Source organism: Pristiophorus japonicus, unplaced genomic scaffold (assembly GCF_044704955.1).
Source record: "Pristiophorus japonicus isolate sPriJap1 unplaced genomic scaffold, sPriJap1.hap1 HAP1_SCAFFOLD_317, whole genome shotgun sequence".
Lineage (NCBI taxonomy): Eukaryota > Metazoa > Chordata > Chondrichthyes > Pristiophoridae > Pristiophorus > Pristiophorus japonicus.
In genome coordinates this window covers 429,992-447,999 of record NW_027252966.1, presented here as the reverse complement: position 1 = coordinate 447,999, position 18,008 = coordinate 429,992, and the positions used below count along the sequence as shown (strand labels likewise).

The following is an 18,008-nucleotide window of genomic DNA, read 5'->3' as shown; positions in this document are numbered from 1 at the left end:
GCGCTTTACCGCCAACGGAGCAGTTGTTGGAGTGTGGTCAGTTATAAGGCAAGTTCTTTACTCTCTGGGTAAAGAGGTATCTTCAGAATACCCATTATCTTCAGAATACCCAATTAGATTCATGAGTGACCATGTTATCTCCCATCTCCCTCCTCCCTCCTCCCTCCTCCCTCCTCCCTCCTCCCTCCTCCCTCCTCCCTCCATGTTTGGTTTCCATTCACAACCAGCTTCACTTCCGCCTGTCTGAGTGTCAATGGCAAGGAGCGGGAGATTTAAATTGGAGCAGCAGCCAATGGGGCGCCGGATTGGGAAACGCCACGTCGGCAGCGCGGTGACGCAGAGGGGCCACGTGGGGCAGTGGCGCCGGCCGGCGATTGGCCGAGAGGGGGCGCGGGTGGCTGGGCCGGATGCGAAGATGGCGGCCGTGGCGGGGCTGCTGCTGTTGGCAGTGTCGCTGCTCGGCCGGAGCGGCCCGGGGGCGGCGGGGGCCGAGGTGGAGGACGAGAGGCTGCCCACCAAGTGCGAGGGTGAGGCCCCGGGGTGGGGGTAAAGGTCAGGGCCCGGGGGGAAAGGTCAGGGCCGCTCGCCCATAGCAACCGCGCATCCAAGATGGCGGCGGGCCATTGGCCCCTCCTGTGACTGATCCGGGTGTCGGCAAAGGGCGTGGTGTTAGGGAGCTGTATCGCCCCTCGCCCTCCTCCGCCCTCGCCCCTCGCCCTCCTCCACCTGCGCCCCTCGCCCTCCTCCGCCCTCGCCCTCCTCCGCCCTCGCCCCTCGCCCTCCTCCGCCTGCGCCCCTCGCCCTCCTCCGCCCTCGCCCTCCTCCGCCCCTCGCCCTCCTCCGCCCCTCTCCCTCCTCCGCCTGCGCCCCTCGCCCTCCTCCGCCCCTCGCCCTCCTCCGCCCCTCGCCCTCCTCCGCCCCTCTCCCTCCTCCGCCTGCGCCCCTCGCCCTCCTCCGCACTCGCCCTCCTCCGCCCCGCGCCCTCCTCCACCCTCGCCCTCCTCCGCCTTCGCCCTGCTCCGCCTGCGCCCCTCGCCCTCCAACGCCTGCGCCCCTCGCCGCCCTCCGCCCGCGCCCCTCGACCTCCTCCGCCCCTCGCCCTCCTCCGCCTGCGCCCCTCGCCCTCCTCCGCCCCGCGCCCTCCTCCACCCTCGCCCTCCTCCGCCCCTCGCCCTCCGCCACCCTCGCCCTCCTCTGCCCCTCGCCCTCCTCCGCCCCTCTCCCTCCTCCGCCTGCGCCCCTCGCCCTCCTCCGCCCTCGCCCCCCCCCCGCCCTCGCCCCCCCCATTGCCCACGCCTCTCGCCCTCCTCCGCCCGCGCCCCTCGCCCTCCTCCGCCCTCGCCCCCCCATTGCCCGCGCCGCTCGCCCTCCTCTGCCCTCGCCCCCCCATTGCCCTCGCCCTCCTCCACCCGCTACCCTCGACCTCCTCCGCCCCTCGCCCTGCTCCGCCTGCGTCCCTCGCCCTGCTCCGCCCGCGCCCCTCGCCCTCCTCCGCCCCTCGCCCTGCTCCGCCTGCGCCCCTCGCCCTCCTCCGCCCCTCGCCCTGCTCCGCCTGCGCCCCTCGCCCTCCTCCACCTGCCCCCTTCGCCCTCCTCCGCCCCTCGCCCGTGCCCCTTGCCCTCCTCCGCCTACACCCCTCGCCCTCCTCCGCCTACACCCCTCGCCCTCCTCCGCCCTCGCCCTCCTCCACCCGCGTCCCTCACCCTCCTCCGCCCCTCGTACTCGCCCTCCTCCGCCCCTCGCCCTGCTTCGCCTACGCCCCTCGCCCTCCTCCACCCTCGCCCTCCTCCGCCCGCGCCTCTCGCCCTCCTCCGCCCGCGCCCCTCGCCCTCCTCTGCCCTCGCCCCCCCATTGCCCGCGCCCCTCGCCCTCCTCCGCCCGCGCTCCTCTGCCCTCGCCCCCCCATTGCCCTCGCCCTCCTCCGCCCTCGCCCCCCCATTGCCCGCGCCCCTCGCCCTCCTCCGACCTCGCCCTCCTCTGCCCTCGCCCTCCTCCGCCTGCGCCCCTCGCCCTGCTCCGCCTGCGCCCCTCGCCCTCCTCCGCCCCTCGCCCTCTTCCGCCCCTCGCCCTGCTCCGCCTGCGCCCCTCGCCCTCCTCCGCCCCTCGCCCTCCTCCGCCCCTCGCCCTCCTCCGCCTACACCTCTCGCCCTCCTCCGCCCGCGCCCCTCGCCCTCCTCCGCCCTCGCCCTCCTCCGCCCCTCGTACTCGCCCTCGCCCTCCTCCGCCCCTCGCCCTCCTCCGCCTACGCCCCTCGCCCTCCTCCACCCTCGCCCTCCTCCGCCCTCGCCCTCCTCCGCCCTCGCCCTCCTCCGCCCCTCGCCCTCCTCCACTCACGCCCTTGCCCTCCTCCGCCCTTGCCCTCCTCCGCCCGCGCCCCTTGCCCTCCGCCACCCGCGCCCCTCGCCCTCTTCCGCCTATGCCCCTGCCTCCGCCTGCGCTCCTCGCCGCCCTCTGCCTGCGCCCCACTCCTGCCTCCGCCTGCGCCAAACTCCTCCCTCCGCCTGCGCCCCTTGCCCTCCTCTGCCTGCGCCCCACTCCTGCCTCCGCCTGCGCCCCACTCCTGCCTCTCTGTGTCCGTCCGTGCACCTGTGCCCACGCAAAATACTGCGGATGCTGGAAATCTGAAAGAACAGGAAATGCTGGCAACGCTCAGCAGGTCAGGCAGCGTCTGCGGAGAGAGAAACGGGCTTAACGTTTCAGGCCGGTGACCTTTCGTCACAACCGGTTGCCTGCTGAAGCATTTGCAGCATTTCCTCTCTTTTTATTCCAAAGGGTAGTGGAATTCTTGAGCAGTTGAGGCAAATTGCATAGATGCATTTAAGGGGAACATAGAATTAGGAGCAGGAGTCGGCCATACGGCCCCTCGAGCCTGCTCCGCCATTCAATACGATCATGGCTGATCCGATCGTGGACTAGGCTCCACTTCTCTGCCCACTCCCCATAACCCATAAGAAGTTGGGAAGCTGTAAGTACACGAGGGAGAAAGGAATAGAGGGAAATGCTGATAGGGTGAGATGAAGTAAGGTGGGAGGAGGCTGGTGTGGAGCATAAACACTGGCACGGACCTGTTGGGCCCAATGGGTTGTCTCTCTGCTGTAAATCTAAATAGATGTCAGATTTTTGTTATATTAAGATTAAAAGTCTTGTATGTAGCGTATACTTCCTGTGATGCTTTGCCCCATCATACTCTGTTGTGTTGATGGAACAAAATGTCTTTTCAGTCGCCACGACTCAGTAGTCCTCCACCCCCTCAGGCAGTGTGCTCCCTTGTTAGGAAACGATGCACAAACCACGGGGGAATCACCTGGCAATATAAAAGTAAAGGGTGGTTCGTTCTCCCTTGTGAATCGGAAGCAAATTTCGGACCCAAGGATCGAGCTCGGTGAGGTCCATCCATGTTATGGCAGAGGTTCTGACACATCCTCACCGCCTGCATGAGCTGTATCATTGTTTTGAACTTTAAAAAAAAAAGTCAGATGCAAGTTTTAAGAGTACATTATTTTCATGGTGAAGGCTGCATAATGATTCGGTGCTTAAATTATGAAGTGAAGGAAGAAATTGCACGTCAGGAGTGGGACGTGTTGGGTTGTCCTGCCAAGCTCGGGATGGGTTTTAGTGTCAGCCGTGGCTCAGTGGGCAGTACAGTCTCCTCTGAGTCAGAAGATTGTGGGTTCAAGCCCCACTCCAGGGACTTGAGCACATAAATCTAGGCTGACACTCCCAGTGCAGGGCTGAGGGAGCGCCGCACTGCCGGAGGGGCAGTACTGAGGGAGTGTCGGAGGGGCAGTACTGAGGGAGCGCCGCACTGCTGAAGGGGCAGGACTGAGGGAGCGCTGCACTGTCGGAGGGGCAGTACTGAGGGAGCGCCGCACTGTCGGAGGGGCAGTACTGAGGGAGCACCGCACTGTCGGAGGTGCCACCTTTCGAATGAGACATTAAACCGAGGCCCCATCTGCTGGTGGATGTAAAAGATCCCACAGCAACTATTTCGGAGAGCAGGGGAGTTCTCCCGGTGTATTGGGCCCAATATTTATCCCTCAACCAACATCACTAAAACAGGTGATCTGGTCATTATCACATTGCTGTTTGTAGGAGCTTGCTGTGCGCAAAGTGACTGTGAAGCGCTTTGGGATGTCCTGAGGTTGTGGAAGGCGCTATAGCAATGCAGGTTCTTTCCCTTGCAGTGGCCTCACCTCTCTGTCAGTGCAGCGCACCGTGAGCTGTATACACCGGCGGGCATTTTAAACCGTAAGCACAGGGGGACGCGAATCCAACTGAAACACCTGTCTCGCAGGGTCCATTTCCTAACTTCCCATTTTCTCCCCCGTGTTGTGTGAAGTGTGCAAGTTCCTGACGGTGGAACTGCAGACCGCACTGGACAAGACCAGACGTTCCAAGGAGGTGCTGGAGCTAGGGGAGGTGCTGGACAGTGGGAAGAGGAAGAAAAAGATCAAGTACAACACCTCGTAAGTGCAGCACAATAATCTGCTGTGGGCGCACCAACCCGTGCTGGTGCTTTCTGCTTTGTTTTCAGATGTTCGATGTGTTATCCTCTAAATTTTAGCCCATCATGCCCCCAACAGCTCCCCCTACAGCATAGAGGGTGAAGGGACAACTTCGTATCAGACCATGGCATAGAGCATTTTGCTTGATTTAAGTGCATCTCCTGCTGACACAAGGGTCTCCTACAATCAACAGCACCTCCTCAGAAGTAACTCCTATTAATAGTTAGTTATTGATCCTCGTGCCTGATTTGTACAATCATAAGAACGTAAGACATAAGAGGGAGGTAGAGACAGACAGAGAGATGGAGGTAGAGAAAGTGAGAGACAGAGAACATAAGAATTAGGAGCAGGAGTCGGCCATTTAGCCCTTTGAGCCTGCTCGCCATTAAATTAGATCATGGCTGATCTTCAACCTCAACACTGTCCTGAACTATCGCCATATGCCTTGGTTTCCTTAATATTCAAAAATCTATCGATCTCAGCCTTGAATATACTCAACGACTGAGCCTCCACAGCCCTCTGGGGCAGAGAATTCCAAAGATTCACCACCCTCTGAGCGAAGAAATTCCTCCTCATCTCCGTCCTAAATGGCCGACCCCTTATCCTGAGACTGTGACCCCTGGTTCTCGACTGGAGGGTAACGACCAGTTGCTTTGTTCACACATTGCCTGCACGATCTTGGTTCGAACTGCTCGAAGTATCTGCAGCATGTGGGAATGAATGAGCCCATGTGAGTGTACAGTGAAGGAAAAACGTTTGCAGGGCAAGAGGGAAAGGGCAAGGGAGTGGGACTGGCTGAGAGTCAGCACGGGCTCAACAGGCCGAATGTCCTTCCATACTGTAACCATTCTATGATTCTGTATGAGGATGACTCATTTTGTGTCGTGTGTGTTTGAATGATCGTGCCTGTGAAAGTGACCGAATGGGATAGGGAGTACTCACGCCTGTATGAAAATAATCTTTAGGCCCAGTAAGCATGTAATTTGTTTAGGAACCTTCTCATCTTATCCCTTAGCAAAAGTTACATAGAATTTACAGGCCATTGGGCCCCACCGCTCCGTGCCGGTGTTTATGCTCCACACCAACTTCATCTCACCCCATCACCGTATCCCTCTATTCCTTTCTCCCTTGTGTGTTTATCCAGCTTCCCCTTAAATGCATCGATACTATTCGCCTCAACCCCTCCCTGTGGCAGCGAGTTCCACATTCTCACCGCTCTCTTGTTAAGATAGTGTCAGCCGTGGCTCAGCAGGCAGCACCCTCGCCTCTGAGTCAGGAGGTCGTGGGTTCAAGTCCCACTCCAGGGACTTGACCACATAAATCTAGGCTGACAATGCAGTGCGATGCTGAGGGAGCTCCGCACTGTCGGAGGGGCAGTACTGAGGGAGCTCCGCACTGTCGGACGGGCAGTACTGAGGGAGCTCCGCACTGTCGGAGGGGCAGTACTGAGGGAGCGCCGCACTGTCGGAGGGGCAGTACTGAGGGAGCTCTGCACTGTCGGAGGGGCAGTACTGAGGGAGCTCCGCACTGTCGGAGGGCAGTACTGAGGGAGCTCCCCACTGTTGGAGATGCCGTCTTTCGGATGAGACGTTAAACCGAGGTCCCGTCTGCTCTCTCAGATGGACGTAAACAATCCCACGGTGCTATTTCGAAGAAGAGCAGGGGAGTTCTCCCCTTGTCCTGGGGCAATATTTAGCCCTTAATCAACGTAACAAAAACAGATTATCTAGTTACTATCACATTGCTGTGTGTGGGAGCTTGCTGTGCGCAAATTGGCGTTTCCCACAACAGCGACTACACCAAAAGTACTTCATTGGCCGTAAAGCGCTTTGAGACGTCCGGTGGTCGTGAAAGGCGCTATATAAATTTTTCTTCAATGAAGGAGGGCTGCTGTCACTCCCGAAGCTGGACCCCAGCAAGAGTCGACGCCTTGGGGAGAGGGAAAATGTCACGGAGAGAAGGGAGAAAATTCCAGAGCAACTCCTGCTTATCCAAATTAGTGAAACAATAATTTTCTGTTTTGCCAAAACCTCTCGGCGGGCTTGTTGGGGTTCAGTCAGTGGCGGTGGCTTTGTTTACATCTAGTGACTGTCCTGTTTCCCTAGGGAGACTCGATTAACGGATGCCATGGATAATATCTGTGAACGGATCCTGCAATACAGCGTGCACGCAGAGCGACCAGGAAGCTTAAGATACGCAAAGGTAGAAGTGAGATACTTTCAGAAGCACAAATACCAGTGAGTGTACACATAACGTAAGAAATAGGAGCAGGAGTCGGCTATTCGGCCCCTCGAGCCTGCTCCGCCATTCAGTAAGATCATAGCTAATCTACCTCAACTCCACTTTCCCGCCCGATCCCCATATCCCTCGATTCTCTTTCCTAAAAATCTATTAATCTCCACCTTGAATATACTCAACGACTGAGCCTCTACACCCTCTCAGGTGGAGAATTCCAAAGATTCACCACCCTCCGACTGAAGAAATTCCTCCTCATCTCAGTCCTAAATCGTGCCTTCACACAGTTCAGCGTAGATGCGATGCGCAGATTCTGGGTTGAAATGACCAGGCCTAACGGGGTGGCTAAGGGCGAGGTGCCATTTCGGCAAAGCGAGCGGTGGAGCAGTGTAATCTCCGGATATCCGCGTTTAACTCCGTATCTGCTCCTCACCTGTAGCTGCTGTACTGCTCCTGTATAAATAAGGGCGAGTGCCATTGGCCCTGCTGTTATTCCAACAGCAAATTCTGCCCCCAAAATCCTTACTGCCCATTGGCCAGCGTTACCCAGGGATGGGAATGCACCCTGTCCATCCAGTGGCGATTAATGCGCTGCGCGACCCCACTGCCTTGCAATCTGGACCCTGCTGACTGACCACCTGTCACCCAGGAACATTCTGAAATGATTTTCACCACGAAAGATGTTTTCCACTGTTCGAAACACAATCACAATTGATGCATTCTCTCAGATTAAAATCATAATGCTCTTAAATGTGAAAATTATAATGCATGAAATGCGACGGTAAAAACAAGTTGGTAATTTGATGTAATTAACTATGTTTCTAAAATGTTGGCTGATGTAATGTGTGTTTGTGTGTATATTTAGTGGTGTAGAATTTCCTCCAGCCCTACATCCCTCCCTATCTCTGTAACCTCCTCCAGCACTTCAACCCTCCGTATCTCTGTAACCTCCTCCAGCCCCTATACCCCTCCCTATCTCTGTAACCTCCCAGCCCTACAACCCTCACTATCTCTGTAATGCCCTCCCCCTCCACACCCCTCCCTATCCCTGTAACCACCTCCAGTCCCTACACCCCTCCAAGATCTCTGCGCTCCACCAATTCTAGGCTCTTCAGCATCCCTGGTTTTCATCACTCCACCATTGGCAGCCGTGCCTTCAGCTGTCGAGAGCCACAAGCTCTGGAATTGTCTCCCTAAACCCCTCTACCTCTCCTCCTTCCTTTTAAGACGCTCCTTAAAATCTACCTCTTTGACCAAGCTTTTGGTCATCTGCCCTAATATCTCCTAATGTGGCTCGGTGTCATAAGAAATAGGAGCAGGAGTCGGCCATTCGGCCCCTCGAGCCTGCTCCGCCATTTAATACGATCATGGCTGATCCGATCATGGACTCAGCTCCACTTCCCCGCCTGCTCCCCATAACCACTTATTCCTTTATCGTTCAAAAATCTGTCTATCTCCACCTTAAATATATTCAATGACCCAGCCTCCACAGCTCTCTGGGGCAGAGAATTCCACAGATTTACAACCCTCTGAGAGAAGAAATTCCTCCTCATCTCTGTTCTAAATGGCCGACCCCTTATTCTGAAACTATGCCCCCTAGTTCTAGATTTCCCCACGAGGGGAAACATCCTCTCTGCATCTACCCTGTCGAGCCCCCTCAGTATCTTGTATGTTTCAATACGATCCCCTCTCATTCTTCTAAACTCCAATGAGTATAGGCCAAACCTGCTCAACCTTCCTTCATAAGACAACCCCTTCATCCCAGGGTGTCAAAAGTGTCAGCTTTTGTTTGATAACCGCTCTTGTGAAGCGCATTGTGACCTTTTACTCTGTCAAAGGTGCTGTATAAATGCCAGCTGTTGGTGGTGTGACTTGTATGTTGTATCAGTAGCAGGTAGGGCTTGTTGTGGGAAAGCTGGTGGCCAACTGTGCTGTGCCCCCTGAGCATGTCGTGCTGTTGTTTGCAGGGCACCAGCGAGACTATGTTGACACTGAAGAACCTGGTAAACAAGGGTGTCAAGGTGGAGCTGGGAATACCGTTCGAAATGTGGGACGAGCCCTCGGCTGAGGTCACAGACTTGAAAAAGCAGGTGAAAGGCGCTTGTTCCATTTACGTCGGTTTTTATTGGGGTCCTCTTCGGCGATCCCTCGAAGCGAGGGTGACTTGCCTCCACCAAAAAGGGATGAGTTCACAGGTGTTTCAATGAAGGACCTAATATTCCAGATCCTGAAGGGTGGAAGATGCCTGTGGGTGGATTGTTTTAACGTGGGGTGACCGTTGCACACCAGCCTCCACACGGGCTTGACAGAGCTAGGTCTTGGTCCAGGGGCAAGGGTTAACCAGGACAACTGGAGACCAGCTCTGCTGCACGGACCCAATGCGCTCACATATCGCAGTGTGGGCTGGTCCGTGCTGCCCCTGGGCCCTCGCCTCTCCTGGGCCCCGATCACGTCCCTCTACAATTTCTCACCGCTCCTTCGCCCCGACCTCGCCGCTCCCGCTGTACCTGCCCGCGCTCCAATCAGCGCCCTTGATTTTGGTGACCTCCAATCCGTTTGCCCCCGTCCCCGGCCCCAGCTCGGGCTGCTCCCTGAGATAGCCCGCCTCCTGCTGCTCCCGGGCCGCTGTATCTCCGTCTCTTTTATGGCCCATCCACAAAGCAGGTGAATGGCCGCTCCCCAGTGTGAAGTCGCTGGTGTAAAATGTGAAGTTGGGTGTGAGTTTGCGGCCTGTAAGTGCTGCCCCTCTCTCAGCCTGGAACAGCAGTTTACAAAAGCCATTACTGAGAGTCCAGGATAGAAATTTACCACATTCTCTCCTCCTGGTTCCCGCCCAAGGGGGCCGTGCATCTGCCCCCTGAGCCTCTCCAGATAGGAGTCACCCTTTTATTTTCTAACCTTTCTCTGCTGAAGGCATTAGCAGTTCCACAGACACTGGCACCGTGCCCTGGTGGCCAATCTTCACGTGTGACCCTTGCCAACAAATGTTGTCACCCCTCTCCTCCTTTTAAGACGTTCCTTAAAACCTACCTCTTTGACCAAGCTTTGGCTCATCTGCCCTCGTGTCTACTGATGTGGCTCAGTGTCGATTTTGTTTCTGATAACGCTCCTGTGAAGCGCCACGGAATGTTTTATTACGTTAAAAGCGCTGTGTAAATATCAGTTCTTTTCGGACTATTCGACTGCAGGGAGCATCGCCCTCTCCAATCCGCACTTTCCCAACCGGGAGTGGGACTCCTGGCCACTTTTCCACCAATCAAATGGTGCTGAGGCTACCTCCCCGCTAAGCCACGCGGCTGTGCGACAGCCTAGCGGTCCTGCGCAGGCTTCTAACTGGCTTTGTAATGGAAATTACGCTGTGCGCGCGGAAATTTAGGCCGCGCACGAAAAAAAAATGACGGGGAACATTGTGCGGGGGCCGACGCCCTGAGTTGGGGGCAGCGAACTGTACAGTTGGTCCTTGTTCCAGTGCGCCCACGGGTACCACAACTGCTGATCTTTTTGCTTTCAGTGCGAGAACATGCTGGAACGGTACGAGGAGGTCGTGGAGGATTGGTACTTTCACCATCAGGACCTGAATCTGGAGAGGTTTCTGTGTGCGAGCCATGTGCTGACAAAGGATGATCAAGGTCAGTCCCGTGGGCGTGGTACATGGCTGTTTTCTGCCCTTTACCCCTCACTAACTCTGGGGAAAGGTTGACCTAGGCTGGGGTTGTTTGCTTTGGAACAGAGGAGGCTGAGGGAAGGCCTGATTGAGGTGTATAAAATTGTGAGGGGCCTGGATAGAAAGGGCCTCTTCCCTTAGCAGAGGGGTCAACAACCAGGGGGCATGGATTTACAGTGATTGGTGGAGGGAGTGAATGTTGAAGTGGGGGGGTGTGGGGTGCTGGTCAAGCTGAACTGCTTTGTCCCAGTTATGACTGGCTTGGCTCTCTCCGTTTGCAGATTGCCTGCTCGAGGTATGGAAAGGACGAAAGGGTGACTCGGCCATCAGCGAGGAGAAGAAAAGGCCGACAGCGAAAGAGGAAGGGAACGCGCGGACCGACGGCAGACTTGGCGAAGGAGCGGAGACGGGGAGCGAACCGGAAGTCGCACATCACGATGCGGCTGAACTCTGACCAGGTGCAGCCTGAAACGATCGCAATGCCCGTGACTGACGACGCCGAGATTATCCTGTCCGGTACGGATAATGAAGACTCTTTTGATCTTCATCGCTCTCTTTCTCTCATGCATAGCCTCTCAATCCAGGGAGATCCAGTCCACACGCAGACGTGAACCCTGACCCTCCGGCCGTGAACCCTGACCCTCTGGCCTTGAACTCTGACACTCCAGCCTGACCAGGCCTATTTGTGGTTCTGTTTCTTGCTCCCTGTTTGAGCGCTCAAGTTAGTACAGTATCGGCGACTTGGAATGAATTTGTGATCGTAAACTTTATCCGTGACCCATGCCACGGAGCTGCCCACCCAAGACAAACCGCTTGGACACTCCTTTCAATAAGCAGTCTCCCTTTTGGCTACTCTCTGCAGTGCAGGTGTGGGTCTCGCAAAACCGCCAAACCGCTGGGCATGTTTGTCCCAGAGCTGTAAAGGGTACAATGCGCGTTGGTTACATTCTCTCAATGTTTTGTTTTCTAACTCCCCTCCATTGCACCACTCGGTGCCTGAGAGAGTCAGCATGGCGCACACTAGGTACAGGTCTGTATCGGTTTCCCGTGGATATTGCAACAGTCCGTACTTTGAACGATAATGAGGGCTAAGGGAGCAGGCAGGGAAGTGGAGTTGAGGCCAAGATCACAGCTGTAGTGATACCCGCCCTCCTGTATGGCTCCGAGACATGGACCATGTACAGTAGACACCTCAAGTCGCTGGAGAAATATCACCAACGATGTCTCCGCAAGATCCTGCATCAGCCACGATCTCATCGAATGGCGGAGCAGGCTCAAGGGGCCAAATGGCCGACTCCTGCTCCTAATTCTTATGTTCTGACTTTAATGCGCAGGGGAAGCTGAGCACAAACCTGCACCGATTTCCTGCTACCCGGGGAATCCACTCACTCCCAGGACCCTCCAAAGGTCGTCTCTGCAAATGGTCGGCCTCTAAGAGGTCCACAAGAGTAACTCCAGTGAGCTCAAACTCCGTATTGAACCAACAAATCTGTTCCCTCACAGTTTCTGGTATCGTCCAAATCGCTTCACTGGGTTTCGGCCTTGTTGGGACACTGCTGGTGATTTATTGAATTGGCAACCAGCCCTTTAATGTGAAAAAATAAACGCCGGTGCCCTAAGAGAACGCTTCCTTCGTTGGGTCTTCGCTGGCCCCGTTCGCCACCTCCTTTACGAGGCACGTTGCCAGGCGTCAACCTTCTGCCGGTGCCACGCTGAAGCTGGTCACTAGGGAGTGCCCAGAGGATGGCTTTCACTGTAAACGTTACCCCCTCACCCCAGAGGCTCCTCGGAGCCCTGCCTCCCCTCGTGCACTCAGACCTGCAAAACATCAGCTATCCCTCTTCCGGGAACGTGGACGAGGTGCCCAATTAAACTCCCGAGACGGCAGAAGGCACTCCCCCCCCCCCCCCCCCCCCCCCCCCAAACACTGAACGTGCCGCAGTTTGTTTGAGGTGGGCGGCAAGGAGCACGTTCTTAGGCCCGTGTTTAAATCCAGTTTATAAAATTGTCTGCAGTTCCGGAGACCCAAACAGGGCGATGCGTGTCTGCAGTGCACTGAAGCACAGAACTTGTACACGATCCATCTCCTGGACATGGGGTTTTGTAGCCACAGCAACCACTCCAGAGCAAAGTGTGGATTTATTATAGCTTGCATCATGTAGCGCCTTTAACGTAGCAAAACATCCCGAGGAGTGATTATCAAACCAGAATTCGCACCAAGCCACGTAAAGCGAGATTAGGACAGGCGACCAAACACTGGGTCAGAGGATGGAAGACTTTTTTTTTTTAACAGAGGTTGTTAAAGGAGCGCGAGACGAGGTAGATTTACAGTAGTGGTAATGGTGTGCATGTACCCAGAACCGGCCTTTGAGGGAAAATGACAAACATGTACTTTGCCACCTCTCTCTCTGTGTTTACGTTTGTAATAATATTAGCGCACAGTTTCAGAACTAAAACTGTAATCTCAAAAGTTTTTTTTATAATTTAAACGATATTTACAAAAAACATTATAGCCAAGTGCCAAATAAGCTAAACATTAAATTAAACACTAAAATAATAAATAACAGTAACAAATTGGTTCGCCGAGATACTTTGAGCCGCGTCATTCTCGATAGAGCGGCTGGCAAGTGGAGAGAGGCTGCCGTCTCCCGTGGTCGATCGCAGATAGGGTTTTTAGGAGCCTCAGCTTGGAGAAGCTCCGTTCGCTGCTCTCCACGTGTTTGGGAACTTGCTCTTGGAACTTTTAAGTTTGCCCTGCTTGAGGGTCATGACAGTCTGTTGGAAGCTGACGTTGGATTTGGCAAATTCTTCGCAGAGGTCGTCTCTCCTCTTCTTTCTCGGGCAGTCCCCCCGGAGTCGAGGATGACTTGCTTCCACACTAACGTGAGTTCTAGGGTGACTGATGAGACCAATGCGGGACCTCCAGTCTCTGTCACAGGTGGGGCAGACGGTGGTTGGAGGGACGGGTGGGTGGGGAGCTTGGTTTGCCGCACGCTCCTTCCGCTGTTTGCGCTTGGTTTCCGCGTGCTCCCGACGAAGACTCGAGATGTTCGGCGCCTTCCCGGATGCACTTCCTCCACTTGGGGCGGTCTTTGACCAGGGATTCCCAGGTGTCAGTGGGGATGTTGCACTTTATGAAGGAGGCTTTGAGGGTGTCCCTTGTAACGTTTCCTCTGCCCACCTGGGGCTCGCCAGGAGTAGAGTGCTTCGATGCTGGGGACGTTGACCTGGTCGGGGACACTGACGTCGGTGTCACCTATCCTGCCAATGAATTTGCAGGATTTTGCGGAGGCAGCGTTGGTGAAGCCGTTGATATCAGACCCTCTTGGCTACGGTACGCCCACCAGTAAGGCCGGCCCTCACCGCGAATGAAGTAATGGGGCCATTCAGTGTCCGAGGCTCCATGGTGTTAAATGAAGAACAATGCGGTGGGACCTGCTACCCTTTAACTTGGAGCCGTAGCTGTTTTTAGACTCGGATTGTTCGTGCCGGTTGTATTTATACAGAAGTAAATGTAGCCGACACTCAACGAGTGAGTTAAATCCAGCTCCTTATCCCTATCCCAGCTCCGTGGCTTTGCGTTTGATGTTTTTTGAAGCGGTGCTGTCGATTCTTGGCTGGGTCCCGTGTTGGGTAACCGCTTGTGCTGACTGGTCTGGGGGATTGCAGCAAAGGCCTTCCATCCGACATTCTTTTGGCATCAGACACCGTCCGATGTGCTGGCCTGTTTATGTTTTTTGTTAAAGTGTCCACCACTATTCAGAATTTGGGGTCAATGCCACGTTTTGCCATCCTGTGGCCTTGCTAACTTCTTTGAAGACTCACTGGTTTGTCAGACCAATGAATCAGGTTGTCCCCACCGCACTCTGCCTGAATCTGCAGCACACGATGGCGCCCTGATCACCTGACCGTGTGCGGGTATCCCGCGGGTCTGTGATCTACCTCATTGGCCCGGGGCCTTCAAGGAGGACACTGGTTGGTCCAAGGTCACCAAACCAGAACCATCACCACTGGGGCCCCTGTTTAGGGCACCACGATATATGGGGAAAAAAACACCTGGCTCCAGACAAACTTAAAATAAACCAAATTAAACAACTAAGGCTTGCATTTACATAGTGCCTTTCACGATTAGCAGATGTCTCCAAGCACTTTACAGCCAATGAAGTACTTTTGGAGTGTTCTCACTGTTCCAATGTGGGAAACGCGGCAGCCAATTTGCGCACAGCAAGCTCCCACAAACGGTGATGCGATAATGACCAGATAATCTGTTTTTGTGATGTTGATAGAGGGATAAATATTGGCCCCAGGACACTGGGGACAACTCCCCTGCTCTTCTACGAAATGTGCCATGTGCTCTTTTACGTCCACTTGAGAGGGCAGACGGGGCCTCGTGTTATGTCTCATCTGGAAGATGGCCCCTCCGACAGTGCGGCGCTCCCTCAGCACTGCCCCTCCAACTGTTTGGCACTCCCTCAGCACTGCCCCTCCGACAGTGCGGCGCTCCCTCAGCACTGCCCCTCCGACAGTGCGGCGCTCCCTCAGTACTGCCCCTCCGACAGTGCAGCGCTCCCTCAGTACTGCCCCTCCGACAGTGCAGCACTCACTCAGCACTGCCCCTCCGACAGTGCGGCGCTCCCTCAGCACTGCCCCTCCGACAGTGCGGCGCTCCCTCAGCACTGCCCCTCCGACAGTGCGGCGCTCCCTCAGCACTGCCCCTCCGACAGTGCGGCGCTCCCTCAGCACTGCCCCTCCGACAGTGAGGCGCTCCCTCAGCACTGCCCCTCCGACTGTTTGGTGCTCCCTCAGTACTGCCCCTCCGACAGTGCGGCGCTCCCTCAGTACTGCCCCTCCGACAGAGCGGCACTCCCTCAGTACTGCCCCTCCAACAGTGCTGCGCTCCCTCAGCACTGCCCCTCCGACAGTGCGGCGCTCCCTCAGCACTGCCCCTCCGACAGTGTGGCGCTCCCTCAGCACTGCCCCTCCGACAGTGCGGCACTCCCTCAGTACTGCATGGGAGTGCTCCAGTCCTGGGAGTGAGGACTAAGTCCCAACAAAAGCAAAGGGAACCTTCCCAACTAAATTATCCTGTCATCCGTGTCGACAGGACTGTGCTCTGGTGCCCACTGGTTATAGAAGACATCAAGCCCGTGGACACTGCACACCCTCTCCTGGGTTACCCGGGTATTGTCCTCATTGTCCTGGGGAACCGGTGGGTGCAGGGAGTTCGTAAACTGCCCCCATTGAAGCCATAATCTTCCAAGGGATCACACGCAAGGTGGAAGGAAGCACTGCTCCAGGAGGAACAGCCGGGGCGAGAGCAGGAACTGTCCCAAAGGATCCGGTATTAGCAGTAACCGGGATCGTGAATGTTCTCCGCGCATCGTGGCGCTTTTGTGTTTTAAAAACCTTCGCAATGAACCATTGTCCGCGCTCACTCGGGTTTGTCCGGTAAGCACCCGTAGACTGCTGTACTACTTCTGTTTCGTCGTGTAGCCCTCCTGCCCCAGCTCAGCGACACTTCAATTGTTTTAGGCACACGTTGCAGCCTATACTATTTTCTGTTACATCTTTAAGGTAGCTTTCCCTATAGCCACAGAAGTTTTATATTGTATTCGTTTCATATGTTCATTGTTTCTAAATATGTTTATACTTTAAATATATATATATATATAAAATAAAGGGACTCTTTCACAATACACTCTGTCTTTGAAGTTCTTGGACTATAGGTAAGAACTGGAAGGTCTGGTTTATCCCAACCAGCTGTTTGCTTGTAAATGTAATAATAATTGTATTAATTACAATAAATTGCTTATTGTAATGGCTGAAGTAAAGATGGCTGATACCAATCTGATGATTATTTGACACATGAAGACGATAAGAGTGGGAACTATTTAGTGTAATGAGATCCAACAAAATCATTTTTAAGTGAATAGAAAGTATTGTATACGAACCATACTCATTTAGATGTAAAATAATGCATATTGTAGCTTGTCTTCCGACCATATCTACGCCTTCACTAAAACTACCTATTTCCACCTCCGTAACATCACCCGTCTCCGCCCCTTCCTCAGCTCATCTGCTGAAACCATCATCTGTGCCTTTGTTACAGCTCTAGACTTGACTATTCCAATGCGCTCCTGGCTGGCCTCCCACATTCTACCCGACGTAAACTCGAGGTCATCGAAAACTCGGCAGCCTGTGTCCCAACTCGCACCGAGTCTCATTCACTGTACTCGTTGACCTACATTGATTCCTGGTTAAGGAATGCCTCAATTTCAAAATTCACAGTTGTTTTCGAAATAGTGGTACCTCCTGCAGTGCTCCCTCACTACTGCCCCTCCGACAGTGCGGCGCTCCCTCACTACTGCCCCTCCGACAGTGCGGCGCTCCCTCACTACTGCCCCTCCGACAGTGCGGCGCTCCCTCACTACTGCCCCTCCGACAGTGCGGCGCTCCCTCACTACTGCCCCTCCGACAGTGCGGCGCTCCCTCACTACTGCCCCTCCGACAGTGCGGCGCTCCCTCACTACTGCCCCTCCGACAGTGCGGCGCTCCCTCACTACTGCCCCTCCGACAGTGCGGCGCTCCCTCACTACTGCCCCTCCGACAGTGCGGCGCTCCCTCACTACTGCCCCTCCGACAGTGCGGCGCTCCCTCACTACTGCCCCTCCGACAGTGCGGCGCTCCCTCACTACTGCCCCTCCGACAGTGCGGCGCTCCCTCAGTACTCCACCAGAGTGTCGGCCTAGATTTTTGTGCTCTGGAGTGCGACTTGAACCCACTAGCTAGAATACAACCTAAAGGATCAAACCTTCCCCACAAACTGGACAACCATCAACTGCCTCAGAACTGGTCATGGTAGATACTTCCACCTTCTCCTTAGATGGAAGATTAAAGCATCCCTATCATGCCACTGTGGAGCTCCCAATCAGACCCTGGAGCACATCACTGCACACTGCCCTCCGATGAAATTCACAGGCAGCCTACAAGATATTCACAAGATGCCTGCGTGCACAACTGGATTAACATCTGTGGGCAGGACCTTTGTCTTTTTGCCCCTGTATGATTGGACCAGTTCTCCTCGTGGCCTCACCTTATCGGGCTTGTTCCTGGTGCCCTGGCAGGATAGAATACCCCGTGGGACTGGCTCGCAGTGTAGATGACGTACCAGAGCACGAGCCATGACCCAGCAAGTACCGGTAGGGGAGAAAGAGCAGGTGCCTGAGACTCAGGGCAGGGTCACACAGGAAGCATCGGAACAGGAGGAGGCCATTTTGCCCCTTGAGCCTGTTCCGGCCATCCAATTACATCACGGCTGATCTGTATCTTGACTCCACCTACCGGCCTTGGTTCCGTAACCCTTAATACCAACAAAATCCAGCTGCTCTGGCCTCTTGCCGATCCCTGATTTTAATCACTCCACCATTGGCGCCCTGCCTTCAGCCGCCAGGGCCCTAAGCTCTGGAACTTCCTAAACTTCTCCGCCTCGATCTCCTTTAAGCTGCTCCTACCTGACCAAGCACTTGACTAATATCTCCTTACGTGGCACGGTGTCAAATTTTGCCTGATTTATGCTCCCGTGAAGCGCATTGAGACATTTTACT

The 18,008-nt window shown here is 55.3% G+C and overlaps 1 protein-coding gene across 1 annotated transcript; it reads left to right on the top strand.

Annotated features, from left to right (window-relative positions):
* Window positions 1-392: 392 nt before the first annotated feature.
* Window positions 393-13,366, top strand: cnpy4 (canopy FGF signaling regulator 4). The gene is made up of 6 exons (XM_070872449.1): window positions 393-527; window positions 4,340-4,466; window positions 6,611-6,707; window positions 8,708-8,830; window positions 10,252-10,369; window positions 10,686-13,366. Exons 1-6 carry the CDS (start codon window positions 416-418, stop codon window positions 10,856-10,858), a joined length of 750 nt encoding a protein of 249 aa, XP_070728550.1. The 5' UTR covers window positions 393-415; the 3' UTR covers window positions 10,859-13,366.
* The last annotated feature ends 4,642 nt before the right edge of the window (window positions 13,367-18,008 follow it).

Excerpts from the sequence above, each read along its gene's own strand:
- cnpy4 (XM_070872449.1), top strand. The coding sequence starts at position 416 with ATGGCGGCCGTGGCGGGGCTGCTGCTGTTGGCAGTGTCGCTGCTCGGC. Across the intron at positions 528-4,339 it reads GCTGCCCACCAAGTGCGAGG|TGTGCAAGTTCCTGACGGTG; the intron begins GTGAGGCCCCGG and ends TGTTGTGTGAAG. Across the intron at positions 6,708-8,707 it reads GAAGCTTAAGATACGCAAAG|GGCACCAGCGAGACTATGTT; the intron begins GTAGAAGTGAGA and ends TGTTGTTTGCAG.